The sequence below is a fragment of the Phalacrocorax carbo genome, chromosome 3 (genome assembly GCF_963921805.1).
Source record: "Phalacrocorax carbo chromosome 3, bPhaCar2.1, whole genome shotgun sequence".
Classification (NCBI taxonomy): Eukaryota; Metazoa; Chordata; class Aves; order Suliformes; family Phalacrocoracidae; genus Phalacrocorax; species Phalacrocorax carbo.
In genome coordinates, this window is record NC_087515.1 from 66,025,065 (window position 1) to 66,040,596 (window position 15,532).

The window sequence follows — 15,532 nt, forward strand, 5'->3', positions numbered from 1 at the left end:
GTTCTCTCCAGGATTTCCAGAGTTCTGGAAATGTGGTCTTAGCCCAAAGGTGGGCACAGTCCCTCTTTATGAACCTGCCTGTCTTTGTTTTCCATCTTTTACCTCTCTTCAGATCAGGTACCACTTTGTAAATGAAAGGGAGTATTGCCTCCTAATTATGTTCTTTGCAAAAAGTTTCCTTTCCTTCCTTATTTTCTGCATATCTTCCACCTAAGACCCAAGGAAAAATTTGTCTAGAACAGATTGCTTTTCAGTTCTTTGTCAAGTGATAATTCAAGCTTGCTACTGGGGTCTCCTGTACTAGAGGGTGGCCCTTAGTGGCCAAGTCATCTTTTTTACTTTCTTCATAACATTTGGCATCCACGTATTTGTATAACCAGAGTAACTTCTGCTAGAATACTTGCACAGTGGCTGAAGGCTGAGAGTACATCGATAGTGATGCATTCTAGAAATCCACTGCTGTAAAAGCAGCAGCAGGTTGCTATTGCATTCTAGAAAACTTTGCGGACCTTTTAGGTGAAGGAAACTGAAAAATCTACATCAACAAATTTGTGCCCAACAGCATCTGCAATGTGTTGCTTTAATGCTGGACTTAACTTTTTAGTCTATTTTCCTCTGTAATGGATAATACCAATATTAGTCTCGAGTGCTTTGTCACATACAAGGATGTGTATTCAGATTTTTGTTACCGAAGTTGCTACAGACCATTATCTTATTTCCATATACAATTGGAAATGAATGGAAATTAATTAGAAAGGACTTACTTATCAGTGATTAGAACATGTATGAATATGTAGAAAAAATTCTTAGAGTAGTTTGTACATAAATTGTCTGAAAACTCAAAAATGTGCATGCACATGTGTTAGGTTGGTTTCACCAAACGCATTCTCATGAAATATCTGACCAATTTAGTTTCTGAACTACAAAACGGAAAGTAAGCTTGGAGCTGTATTTTAAAGACATAGTCTTCTATTTCTGAAAATACAATGATGAGTGCATCTGCTATGAACTTTTCTTACTCTTTTTAGACCGTATTAAAATTCTTATATAATAGTTTTCTGATTTAGTATCTGCCAGTGGTCCTGCATTTTTCAGGATTAATAGTGTATGAATTGTTGGACAATGTCATGGTCATATTTTCTCAAAATTAATATTCAGTACTGGTTGAAAGTGCTAATTTAACGGAGAAAGTAGGGTAGGCACAAACTAGTGGCTATTCTGGTTGTGATAAAGACCTGAGATATCGAGCTGACTTATTTTTTCCAGCATATTGCATATGATGTTGCTGATACTATTTTTCCTTGAATGCAAATGTTAGAAAAATGCTACATATGTTCTTCAAGCAGTTAGAATTTTTTTTCTGTTTTCCTTTTTCCCCCCTTTTTTTCTGTTTCAGTGGAGTTAATTTGACATTGTAAGGCTACTGGGTAATATAGAAACTCAGTAGTTCATGCAGTAACTGGCTATTTTTTCTTAGCTAAGACAACTTTGCATTGCAAACATGGTAATTGCTGATTTTGAAAAGTATTTGTGGTTTTCTAAGCATATTTTCTTACTTACAGCTTTCCATTTGTAGAACAACAGGCTAATTTGGTTCAGGTCACTGTGGGTAACTAGCCATTGCTGAATTTCAGTTGTGGGAGGAACGATGCGAATTACTTCAGTTTCCTTCCTTGAATAATTTTCATTCTTTGTCTTTTATCCCTAGTCAAGTCTGTTTTTTAAAAACATGAGTAGACCTCCTGAGGTCAGTAGATACTTGACTCCAAGAATTACAGATAGAGTTAAATTCTATTTAACTGTATTACAGAGAAATTAACTGTATTAATAAATAGAATTTAACTGTACTACATATCTTTAGGGAACCAATAAGCATAAATCCTGCTTAAGAGCTCCCTTTTTTCAGAGTCAGGGAGGGTAAGTTAATGCAGAAGCAAAAATACTACCAAACCCAGAAGTAAAAGGGACTGCAGTTTCTGTATTTCGTGAAGTATTTTTTGATAGGGTAATACCACAAGCTTTATTAAATATAATACAAAATAAATTTCTTTTCAAATTTAATTTAGTTTGTTTGCATTTAAATAGTCCTGGTGAGCTTAGCAAAACTAATAATGACTTTCTCAGGGTATCTACAGCACTGGAAGAAAAATAACTCTTATTAATACAAAGTATGCGTCATAGTCTGCATTTTCCTTAGATGTCTCTATCTGCTATCTAGAACTTGTAAATAATATTGCCAATCTGATTTCAGAATGCTGATGATATCTGTGCAGGTTTATTGATGTTTGCTGTAGAGTCACTTTTTGTTCTCTTCATTGTGGAAAGAAACAACTGGATACTATAACCCCTGCTCATTTTCAGTTATATCTAATGCCATTATGATGTAACGTTAGAGGTTGTCATAAATTAGCACGTTCCCGATTAGCATGAATTCAATAAATGTTCTTTACTTCAAAAGAATGCTTGTGACACGTGCTACTACTTGCGTTGTTTATATATGGTACTGTAGAAACTTAATATTTGCAAGAAAAATGTAAGATGATGATTTGATAAGATTACTCAGAAATAATTAGCTGGGTGTGTAGGCTGCTAAATGTATTTGATTTTAATCTCTAATTAAAAAGTTGGATTTTTTAATTGTTTTTTGTGATGCAATAGTTTTTACTTCATTATACCTTTTGTAAATAGGGGCCAAAATCTGCCTGTTCACTGTGCCTAAATGTATTGGTATGAAACAGTGTTCTCAAAGCCAGGGATAGGCTATCCCCATAGTTCATTTTGAAGGACTGTTCAGAGATTCAGAACAAATACACATTTGTGCCATTGTACACCTTGAACCACAAATGAAAATGGTGGGTAACCCTGAATGAATATCTCTATGCATACTTTTGGCTGATGGTAGATATAATTATGTTGTGGGATCTGGCACTGCCAGAAGCATAGTGGGTTTTTTTGTGTTAGTGCTGTCTGATTCTGAGGTCTCTCATATGACTGGAACTAGTTGATGTTACAGTGAAGGTATCTCTGTGTGATCTACAGGTGTGAATTCAAGCCTTGCTCCATTCCACTGCTCCAGTGTTCACTTAGCTCTGCTGCAAGGGTGTGCTTGGTCATTTGGGCTGGAGAATCAGAGACAACCAGATGCAATAGCTAGAAATAACTGTACCAGTCCTTGGATAAGAAAGTTACTGTGTTTAAGCAACTAGACCAGCTGTCTTTCTCAGTTTAGGAAAACTGTGACTGACTCATGGTTTGAGAAGCCAGAGTTCCTCTAATACCTGATGTGGGGCACCTACTAGAAAACCACATGCTGGGTGTGAAAGAAGCTGCAGCAATATGTATGGAACTGCATGGTAGTGAATTGTGTGATCCATAGAGTTACTTTTCTAGATAACTGCTTTTAATACCAGCATTTAGTAAGCAATTGGTTAAAAAAGTAAATGTTGCATACTTTTATTGAAAGCTTATCCTTCCATGCAGACTTTTCTGTGTAGTATAGTATTTTGTATGGCAACCACAGCATGATCTATTGACAGAAGTTCCCCAATTTATTTTATTGTTTTTGTTGTTGTTGTATTTAATGGGGATGGGGAAGGGAAACAAAAGAAGTTATGCTGTTCCACCTATCAGCACAGCTCTGTTTTGGCTTAATGGGGCGTGTGTGTGTGTGAGATCTGTTTTCTTTTGTCGTTGCCACCTACATCAATCTTTCCACTAACTGGAGGAGTGACATCTGGCAGCAGTAGAGCTAAGGCTTCTCTCTCTCTCTCTCTCTCTCTCTCTCTCTCTCTCTCTCTCTCTCTCTCTCTCTCTCATTTTTTTTAAAGTGTATGTAGCATGAAAACAGCTCTCAATCCAACTGGTAAAATAAATTAACAGAAGTTTCTCTGTATAACTTACAGAAAGTAAGACAGTAAACAGAGGGATTTTGTGTGTCCTATAGATTTTGTGTTTTGGTATTAAGTGGATAGATTTAGGTTAACAAATTGGAACCCTACTTAGAAAATGAAAACAACACTGAGGAGATAGTTCAGCCTTTTCCAGATGCTCTAATAGAAGAAAAAATTGGGGAAAAGACAAGGAGAGGGCTAGTAACAGCATAGGCTCACCTGACATTGGGTAGACTTCTGTCAGTGCAGACTGCATTGCAAGAATCTTATGGGTGTTTGTAGAAGTCCTTTGCATTCAGTAGTGATGCCATCACAGCACTTTATATCTACACACTTAAACATAGCATGTGAGAACTATCTATTTTGAGACTACGCATTTTTAAGTAGCTTGCAAGACACAGGCTCTCAAGAGAATTAACCATTTCCTTTGGCATTGTATTAGTTACAGAGAGAACACTATTTTAGAAAGAATGCTAAAAATACTCTGTTCCTTGTCTCACTCTGAACTGCTTTTGAATGTAGTTTTCTTGCTCTGCCTTCAGCCAAATGTGTTCCAAAGTAGTTTTAAAAGCTATGATACGGATTAAACTTAATCGAAACAGTTTTCAATACACTTTGGTCCTATCCATTCTCCTGTTCAATTTGGAATATGTTCAAAGTCATAGGTGCCTAAGTTATGTAGAGCAGAATTTGAAGTGAGTTTTCACCGGTAGCATTGGATATTAGTAAAACATCTGTTTTACTGGTAAAACAAAAAGGCACGCATGTGTTAAGTGAGTGCATCCATTCCTTTAATTTTATTTGAACTGCATCTGAAAATGTTTGAGGTGGGTTTTGAAAGTATTTGTGATCCTAAATGAAAACAGGTTCTTATCCAATATATAAACAATCTTTTTTAATGAATTCTGTTTGATCTATTAAAGCATAATTGTTGTGAGCATAAAGCCTTTGAGGGAAGATTAATATATATTTAGATCATTACAAAATGATCTAAAATCTTTCTCTTATATTATAACTAGCTTGCAAATAAAATTACGGAAAGAACTGAATAATACTGCTCTGAAAGCTTTTATTTTAAAAAACAAAAAACACAAAACTTTCCTTTGAAGCCTAAGGTAGAGATTATACCTCATACTAAAAGATCTTTTGGTCACAAAGGTCATAACTTTTTGCATAGGTGACTGTGCTGAAAACATAATTCTGTTTACTGGGAACAACTTTAAAGCCACAGAAGATGAGTAGGAAAAGGACTGAGCTGAAATACGCATATTAATCTCCTATCTGAGTTGACTTTTTTCCAATGTTTGTTTATTTGGGTGTTTTTTAACTATGCCATGTTGCAAGAGGCCACAATATAAATTATAAGACTGTCTGCAGCAAGAAATACCATTTCCTAGAGGCATAGTTCATTTTCGTGTGTTTCAGGATTTGTTTGTGGGTTTTCAAAACATTAATAATTAGTATAAACTTGAAGTCGAACTCAATTAAAAATAGAACAATGTGGAAGTGGAATAGGTAAGGTTTTTTTTCTCTCTGTATATTCTAGAGGGGTTTATCACAGAAATGTCTGAAAATTAAGTTTTTTTCAGTTTTCTTATTTATTTGTTGGTGTTCTGTGATTTTCTGAGGATTTTCCAGGATAAACTTTTGCATGATTTAATTAACTGTACATTCCATGAGGTTGGAGTCCTTGGAGATTTATGATGCACAAATACCTTTATTAATCAACAGAATTAATTTATCAAGAACATTTCACGAAGGGAGAAAAAGCCTTCTTTTGAAAATGTAATTAAAACATAAATTCTTTAATGAATGTTGTCTCAGACTCTGTTAAAAAAGGAATTTTTCACGTAGACGTTTAATATTAGGTGATTGCAGACACTCCAGTAGGATAACAGTGGAATTATGTGATTCCCTAGAAGGACTTTTTTCCCCTGTTCTGGCTCTTTTGCTATTAATTTAAAACAAATATAATAGCAAAGATGCTGTTATTTATTAGGAAATGTTCTTAATTATTACAAGTGCTATTTTGGGGCATTGTTGCTGTTATCATATACATTTCTGTATAAGTCTAATCTGTTTGGAAGTGAACTCATCTACTTCCTGTGTATTTCAGCCCAACTATTTAAAATTTGATCAGTTCATATTAATATGCTTATCTAGAGCAGAGGGTAGTTTTGCAGTGAAAGCGTTCAGTGGAACTGGGAACTTGGTAGTGCAGGCATGTTTTGGACAGGACAACTACTTGGTTTCTGTTGTCTTCTCTTCAGTTGCAGTTATACTGGCAGAGAATATAATGCCAGAAGTGACTCAGGGGAACTAAGCATAGACTTTCAGTTCACTGTTCGAATTGTACAGGAAACTAATACAGTTTCAGACTCCCTCTCAAGGCAGGCACCTACATTATTTCTCAAAAGATACCAGTTCTTTGGCAGGCATTTACCTAAATCAGCACATGCTTGGACTGACAAAGAATTCATAGCAAGAGGATTATGTGGACCATAAAGAAGAGCTGTCCTGCTGTTATATTGTCTCAATGTGAAAATTCTGGTCATTTGAGAAAAACCAATAGCAGCTATCATTTTTAGAAATCTGACATCGCATTTAGACATTAGCTGTAGGTTCTTCTAGAAGCTATTTATTCTTCTCATGTAAAATTCCATATAAAGAGAATACTGAAGGATCAATGCAGAGTAATAGGAAATACAGTAATTCAAATGTTAATACTTTCATAGGGAAAATTAGCTTCTCAAGACATACAGGGTTTTGAAGGTGAAGACACCAAATGCTGTTAAGAAGGAAGATTGTTGGAGAGTTCAAGTAAACCCTCTAAATCAATAACAGTGCTCCTCCATTACTGATCCTGAAGCATCATTAAGATAAGATAGTCTAGGTAAACAGGGTGTTGGGTTGGTTTGGGTTTTTGTTGGGGTTTTTTTGGCGTTTTTTGGTTTTTTTTCCTTCAGGTTTTACCTTACAAGTGATTAATTTACCACCTTTATATAAGCTCAGGCTGTGAGAGTCCCAACAGGTACATGACACCAGCAGTGTCCTGGAAACTTCATTTTTGCATGAAGTGGAAATGTCCTTCTGCAATCCTGACCTCAATTTCAATTCCTCACTGTAGTAGCTGAAAAGTTTGCACAGCCTGGATCAGAGATAACCAAAGCAAGCACTGCTGAGGCTGTTAGTCACACCTGCTCAGTGTCATTTACATGCTTCATCAAGCATGGAACCACGTCAAGCCAATAGCTGTGTAAAATTGCTTTAAAAATCTACTGCATCGTTTGAGAAAGAAGGGATGGATATTCCCTTGCTTGCTGAATGGACCTTGTTTTGTGAATGAGGAATATTTGAAGAGGTTTCTTTTCTAGCATGACTGTTCTGAATGTAGGAGCTACTAAAGGAATGCTTGATAACTGAAAACAAGTAATGGATGACACTAAAGACTGGTTTGGGGTAACCAACAGGCATGATCAGTATGAACAAATAGCATTGGCTCTGTGGCGTGTACAGTATTTGGAACCAAGTGTACTGTGGTCTGTTTAGTGTTACACCTCAAGCAAAATAATACAAATTTCCTGCTTGTTTCAAAGGAAGGCTTTAGTCACAGAAAAAGCTAAATCAAAACCAGTGCCAGCTGCTAGAGTTCAGTACTGCGCTCCCTGTATCTTTGAGTTACACATCTGTCTTTCCTATGCTTGCAGCAGAACAGGTCTGCATTGCCCTTTATTCAGGCTTAATTGGGGATATCGGTCTAACCATAAAGTTGGCACCTGACAAGCAGCTAAATACAGAGACTGCACAGGAATACCCACATACATAACCATACAGTCCAGAAGTACTTGGAGGTAGTACATCTTTTCCTTAGGAGAACAAGAAAGTCAATGATATTACTGATAAAAATACAATTTGTTTTATTTTAATTAAAGTTTGAAGATTTTTTTCCAAACAAGCAATTGTTTTCATTATGTATTTTTTACAGCTTTTATCTTAGAATGGGTTTGTGTGAACTGGCATACTCTGCAATGCTCAAATTTAAAATCCTGTAGCAGAATAGTTAGCTGTCTAAAGAAAAAAAATTATCATGCAATTTATTGATCTCGAGTTTGTTGGTTTTGTTTTGGTTTTTTATTTTAATTCAAAGGGTTGATATGACATCTGTATGCAATAGTATATCCATGTGTAGTGTCATATCTGTAGCGGCTCATTTTGTAACTGTATGACTATGTAGATAACAATATTAATAGGAATAATATCCCCAGTGACTTTTGGTGCTGATGCTGAACAAATGTTATAGCAAATAGCTTATTTTTAAAAAAAAGGTAATCTTCAGGTCTACCTGTGAAGGTAGGTCTTTCAGTATGGGTTAAATTCAGAAGACAGTTTCTATTCTCGTCTCTTTCCTCTTCTGAAAATGGATGGAAGAAAGTAATAAAAATCTAAGAAGCCTTTCAAAATGAAACATTTCAGAATTTATGCAAGCTTTTTTAAATTATTAAGATCACAGAATTTCTAAATCATACACAAAATTGAAAAATCATTTATTGCACTTATTTAGGATTTCTCACAAGTACAAAATTACTCACATACAGATCTGTAGGAGCATGGTTTAACTATGATTGAGCTTGCAGGGTTTTTTATATTTACAAATATCTAAATATCTTAATGATTACATATTTATGAGTAAATCTCCTCTGAAAGTCTAAACCACTAAGCTTTAGAAAGTATACTGTAGGTGGAGTTGTGCAAGCTTCCTTGTGGAGCTGTGCCAGTACATGGGAATCTGAATCTGAAAAGTCCTCTTTATTCAGATACTGGACTCCTCAAGAGAGGCTTTTAGAGTGGCAAATGAAAATGAGTTTTCAGAACTTATGCGTCTTTGAAAACAAAACTTGTTTCAAATCTAGTGTCTTGCAGAGAAAATCCAGTGAGCTTAACTCTGCGTTGTCTGGTATCTCCGTACTTGAGAAACCGTTCTCCAATGAAGCAGTGGCATTTTTCACTGTTATGTTCAACAACTTTCAGATTTTTGTATCTTTTCTTTTTAAGATGTTTTCTTAAGTATAAAGCTGAGGAGACCAATAACAAAAAGATAAATCCATAGATGATGAAAGGATTTTCCGGAGCTTAGTAGTTGACATAATAGTTTGAAAAGAAAAGAATTTACAAGTACTTGTTCAAATGCACTGTGTAGAGAGTGAATAAAATAAACAGCAAGATGTGTTGTGATAGGAACTCAGATGATCAAAGGGAGCTACTGAATAGGCATAGTTATTCTTTCAGATAAAATAAGGAAGTAATTCCTTTGAGAGTTTTTGTGATCATTTCTGTTGGATAACTTTGTATGCATTACTCAGAAATTCAATGAAGAGAAAAGCAATACAGCCTAGATAATAGTGTCAGCTTTGAGTATGAGGTGGCATGTGGACATAGCCTGAGCTGTTTCTCCAAATCATTTGAATGGAAATATTGGATTAGTTAACCTTGTGTCAGGTTTGTTAGTTAAATAAACCCTCCAACTGTTCCTGACTGAAGGATGCATAGTTGTGACTAAAAGATGCTACTGCTTTTCATTAGAATTTTGTCAAACATATCCTGCTAACATAATGATTTTAAAATAAAATGGTTTATTCGATGGAAAAGGATAACAAGGAGAAAATTCACAGCCTTTTCTTTTCACAGGGTGTTTCAGCCCAGTAGGAAATCCTCTTAGCCGAACACTATTGGGTACACTACAGACGGTAAGGAATTCTATCTTTGCATTTTTTTTTTTAATTGATGTTTAACTATAAAATGTCATTATTCACAAGTTCTCATTGTAGAGAGTTTTTTTTTTTTTAATCCTGTCTTTATTCACAAAAGATGTATCTTCAAGAAAATATAGTATGGATTGTTCAATCAGTATTTTAATGTTCTCCATCACAGCAAGCTCTATAAATTTTTACAGGATCAACTGTTTTGGAAAATAATAAATAGCAGCTAATTTAAAATATTTTTTTCTGAGAGGGTTAAATTAAGGTTTTGAATATCTCTGTTACTTTTTCTGTTACAAATGCAGTTATATATATATATATTATCAGTGCAGGTAAACTGAGTAATTTATATCACGAAAGTAGCATATTTACAAACAATGAAATAGTTGAAGAGGTTTTGAATAATTTCAGGAGCTGGAATATTTCACATGCTTCTGAATTGATCTTTTTTCCCCTTTTTTCTTTTCTTTCTTTTTTTTTTTTTTAATCCCTGTAGGCTTTACTGCAGCAGCTGTGTTTGCATTTCTGTTTTCTGTTTGTACATTGCAGGTTTCAATAAAGTGCAGCCTGGCACAGTTTTGTTTTTTTTTCCTCTAGGCAGATTGTAGATTCCCATGCTCATTAAATATTGAAGGGCTGTAATCAAATAAGGATTGTAGTCATCTGAAGCCTAAGGAAGTAACTTTATAGTGTCTACAGACAGATTAATTAAGACCGAAGAAGACTACATTATTCTTAGCAATTAATAGTTTTAGAATAATTTTAATTTAGCTGTTAATACTATCCTTGTACTTCTGTATCCTGTAGACTAAATTTGTACAGTTAGGTGTCCCAAGCTAGGAGTGTGTTGACAACTAATTGGACCAGAGAACAAGAACAGAAATACAACAGTGTTAACAATATTCAATTATTTTATGCTATTTCCCAGCTTATTTAACGTTTCATTTTAAACTTCAATTACTGGCATAAAGAGATTGCATTACATTCTTAGGAAAGGAGAGGATTAAGTAAATTTCTAACCCTCAGGTTCATGAGGAAGAATTAAAACAATGGAGCAACTGTAAAAGCTGCGACTGATTCTGTAAATTTTTTGTGTGTTTTAAATATTATCTCACTTTTAAGCCAGTCATGGGGTTTTTGAGCACTGTAAGTTCTTTTTTTATTTTGTCTCCTTTACCAAAAATAAAAAAAACCCCAAACCAAAAAAACCCATAAACCAAAACCATCACGACCAACAACAAAAAAACCCAACAGGTAACAGTCTGAGAATTAGGCTATTACACACTGAGGCATAGATATACTGAACAGACAAGAGAAGCTTTAACACTCATTCCCTTTGTCTTTACTGGACTGTTTGCACAAGTAACACTCCCAGTTTCTCTTCCATTCTGGCAGATAACAGGTGTAGGGGAGGTGGAGTGGAAAGAAGTAGTGGCACTGTGCAGCATCCAAGAAATAGGTGTTTGTCCTTCTTCATGTCACTGAGTCTTTCACTCTAACAGGAAAGGGAGGGAAGGGTGGCTTGGGCCTTGCACACACATTGGAGTTCACCCTGGTATGTGCAGTGTCTGCCTAAGATTAGTCTTAGAAACGCTTTTTTTCCAAGTGTCGATATTAAGAGTTAATGACTAATTAGAGGTGAGACTTGATCTGTATGTTTATTCTGTTACAATGAAGAATGTGTTGACGTAGAAGGAAGAAGCAAATGAAACCATTGGTAGACTTCACATTTCTCCATATTTTTTTTTCTTTAAACTTGATATTGTGGTATTTGAAATATATTTGTTCAGGAGAAATTAAATGCAGAAATTTTTACAGAAAAGGCAGTAATAACATATCACTTGTGCTTACTCAGTGCTGCTTCTCCTGCAGGAATGAATGATATCTAATGCGCAAATCCTGTTGGCCGCTATACATCTGCATGAATAAAATCAAAACCTCTGCTGCCAAAATTGCTGAACCTGCCCAGTTAAAAAGAAGTTAAAAATAAACATTTTAATTAGTGCTATTATCCGGAATCGGTGACACCTGATACAGCAACTTAATTGATTAGTTTATTCTTACCTGAAGTGCTCTCTTTTGTATTAGTGTCTTAAAACACTTTTTGTTTCTTTTTGTGTTACAAATGTCAAGGCTAGCTAAGTGGGTTGGTCGTGGATAACCAGCGTGATATTCCATGGTCTAGAACTCTGCATCAGCTGCTGGATCTATGTATCTTCTTCTGAGGATGTTCCTTATGCTGAAAGCTCCTAACAGCTTTGACTAACCAAAATCAGTGTGACACAGCAGACTTTTTCAGCAAGCATTTTGTTCCTGTTTCTCACAGATGGTCTGCCTCCCAAAAAGACCAACTCCTCAGAATGTAACTATGGTCTCACGTCTGTTCCAATGCAAAGAAAGGGATTAACTAGTTTCCATCTTGCAGTAAAAAAGGAGGTGTTAATATTGTGTTAAGAACGATGTATTCATACACTTGAGTATGTCTGTCACCTTTTTGGAATCCTGAAAATGTGGCCTAATCTTGTGACACAACATAAAAAATTATGTTTCTGAACTGAAGGGCCAGTAATTTTTGCTGGCTGTTACTTGCCGTGTAACTGGTAGCTGGTGCTACTTGAGAAATGGCACAGCACGCCAGAGGCAGCTCTGCTGCCTTACAGTAGCTACGTTTGTGGTAGGCAGCTGTGGCAATTCCCCTCTCCTGCTGGAGGTAGGATGTGTGCAGCCTATGACATACTGAGAGTATCTCTTTAAGAGGAAACTCATTGGATTGTTGTTGCCTTAAAAGTTTAACACAGTGTCTGAGAACATTCAACATAGTCTCAGGATGACTCATGGATTTTAGCTTGTTATTTCCAAACAGCTCGCTCTCTTCAAGCTCTTCTTACACTGAGTGTTTGAGAGCGCATAAATACTTTATTAAAAAGAGAGAGAGACAGATTGAGACACAATAATGGGGCAATATGAGTACCTGAACTAGATACTTAAATAATACTGCTAATAATTCTGATGAATCATTTTTGAGCAACAGGAGGCACTCCCATCCCACAGGCTAAGCACATTGACTGCACAGTTCTCTTAACCCTGAGAATGGAAAATGAGAATTAGCTGAAACCTGTAAGGCAGTGCTAACTACCAGCAGACCACTGAACAAGCCATGTACTCTGAACTGCATCTCCACCAGCCTTTGTTAAAAATTTGTTTAGCAAATCAAGCAGTTAGATTCCCCTCCCCGCCCCCCCCCCCGCCCCCCCGTGTTCTGAATGTACATAATTATTCAGAACTCTTTAGGTGGCAGGATTAGATGTTCCGGTAGATGGTAAGAACGGAGTGCAACTGTTCACATTTATACTGTGTTCATCTCTATGTACTCTGTATGTGTCTAACTACTGTGGCAGTACTGAAACAACCTGGAGACTGGATGGAATCTCCGTGTTCAGGATAGTCAGTGATTTCTTTCCCATATGGGACAAGCCTAGCTATGTTAGGGAAAACACTGAGGGCAAGAATCTCTCTTTTAGAGAATGCCATTTAATCTTCTGAGGATTGCAGTAATGATGTCCCTTGGATCACTCTAATAAAAAATAAATTTAAAAACAAAAACCCAACAACCAGAAACTAAAATGAGTAACATGTTTTAAATATATGTTCTAAAAAAGCAGGAGAAGGGAAGGTTCATGCAAAAGGCAGTTAAAGGAGGGGCTGTAAAATACAAAAAAGGTGAAGTATTTTGGATAGACGTTCTCAGATTTAAATGTTTTTTGCAATGTGGTACAATCTGTTATGGGTGGAAATGTTTGCTTCACAAAGCTTCCACCTGATTCTTCTATTTTAATTGCTGTGTAATATTTCTATTCTGCATTGTAGTTTGTATCCTTTGACACACGCAAAATCTAGGGGAAACTGGTTTCCCTTCTGTGCAAACAGGCTATTGAAAAAAATGAAGTAACACCAGCAAAGGACTTCCATCTCTTCCTTTGTTCTAATATGTTGTTCCTCTGCTAACTTTCATAATTTTTTCTGCTTTAAATCTTCTTTCAGCTGGAGAATTCTATTATTTGACAGAAATAAGATTTTGTAGGTACAGGCACATCGTAATTTTTTCATTAATTACCTGCTATTCCTTTGACTTCACTGGAAGTCTGAAGAATAAGTGGTAAAGATAAAACAACTAGAATTTAATGGAAAGTATTGGTTATTAAGAGCAGCCTGAAATTCTCCATTATATGAAAGTTGCATACCGGGTCAGAGATAAAGTTCACTGCAACAACTTCTTAAAAATCTACTGTGGTGTTTGCAATGTAAACAAGCTTAGATGGCATAGACGTTTATCCTCTGTTTTCCACCATGTTGTCTTTAGTGTAGTGTACGTACTTGAAAAACTTATTATCTTTTTCTAAATATCTACATAGGCAATATTACTCAGTGTTGCTTAACATCACTTCTGCTTTTGCTTTTTTAAAAAGTGTTTTATTACAGATAATTCTTACTGGTTTATCAAAATACTTCATATTAAAGTTTTAAAATAATTTCTTCTTCTAGAACGATGACTGCCTGACTGCACTAGGGGTGAGAGGAGGGAGCAATTGTCCACTCAGGCAAGAGACAGTAAGTGTTCTGTATTTTGCAGTATCTTGTATACCTGTTACACTGTATCTGTGCTTTTGAGGGCACGTTCTTTTTTTTTAGCATGATCCCAAGGAATTTTTTCTTGCTACCCTATATTTTGTAATTCTTAGAAATGTGTTAACCACCATAACCACATTACTGCTGTTTTTATATCACTCTTAAAAAATAATTTTGTAAAATTTTGATGAATGTGGATTTTTTTTTTTGCTTGAACTTGGACCCAGACAGAATTTAACACATCTGAATGTTACACTAGAAGAAATTCCATTGCTTTGGGCATAACTGTGAGTGGTTTACATTCTTCTTTGGTCCTGAGGTGCACTTCCTGTATCTCCTTATGCTCATTTTCTCATCATATGTCTCCAGAGAATATAATGGCAATTTCCACATTTGTCTTAAATTGTCAGGCTTGCTCAACCAGTTGTATTACAGGCCACATTGGTATTTTAATTTTTTTGTTTCTGGGAGCCAAACAGTGGGACTTGCTTGATTGGTTTGAACTGTTTGTTGGCAGTGTTTCCACGTTACTGAATTTTTGTGATTTTTTCCAAAAACCAAAACATTTACACTGGAACTGTCTTACAAAAGTCACTGCAATAAGAAGTATTTGTTGCTCTGCCTTTCATTGTTTTTCATGCTGACAAGAAATTAGTGTTACATTCCTTTATTTTTATTTTTTTTTTTTACCCTTAAGTGACCTTATGATTTTCATAGTGCTATCACTAAGGAAGCCATTGCCACTTAACTGAAGTGGGCACTGTTAGAGCACCCCTTACTGGACATGATCGTGCACGCTTCAACTTCTGCACTGTTTATGGTGCTCTTCAGTGTGTTTTAGTTTGGTTCTACGCTAAAGTTCATATTTCTATATTGTCAACATCACCTGTAATTAACATATTAGCTTTCCTAATGCAGGGAGGAGAGTTGTTATAAAGGTTAATATTTCATTTTTTAGCTTCATTTTAACTTCAGTACCTTCAGGATTACTGAATGCACATTTAGATAAATTTCCTGTCTACTGAGAACTATGCTGATACTAATTCTTTGATGCTGACCAGCTCATAAATCACTACATAGAATTTGCAATGGTAGAATCATGTCTATCTTTTCCCATTCATAACTGATTTAATCTGTTTAGTTGATGGCATGGACATATAAAAATACAAGTGACCTTGGCTATATTTTTAAACACATAACTCATAAGTTATTTTACTCAAAATAGAAATACAAATATAAAAAAGCACTGTGCAGTTCAGC

The 15,532-nt window shown here is 35.5% G+C and overlaps 1 protein-coding gene across 2 annotated transcripts in view; it reads left to right on the forward strand.

The window, feature by feature from the left end:
* Positions 1-15,532, forward strand: part of AHI1 (Abelson helper integration site 1) — a 98,993-nt gene that overhangs the window by 64,035 nt on the left and 19,426 nt on the right. For both annotated transcript variants that reach the window (XM_064447225.1, XM_064447226.1), the window contains exons 20-21: positions 9,576-9,634; positions 14,189-14,254. In XM_064447225.1, the coding sequence (XP_064303295.1) occupies positions 9,576-9,634; positions 14,189-14,254 (125 nt within the window). The remainder of the gene's footprint in view (positions 1-9,575; positions 9,635-14,188; positions 14,255-15,532) is intronic.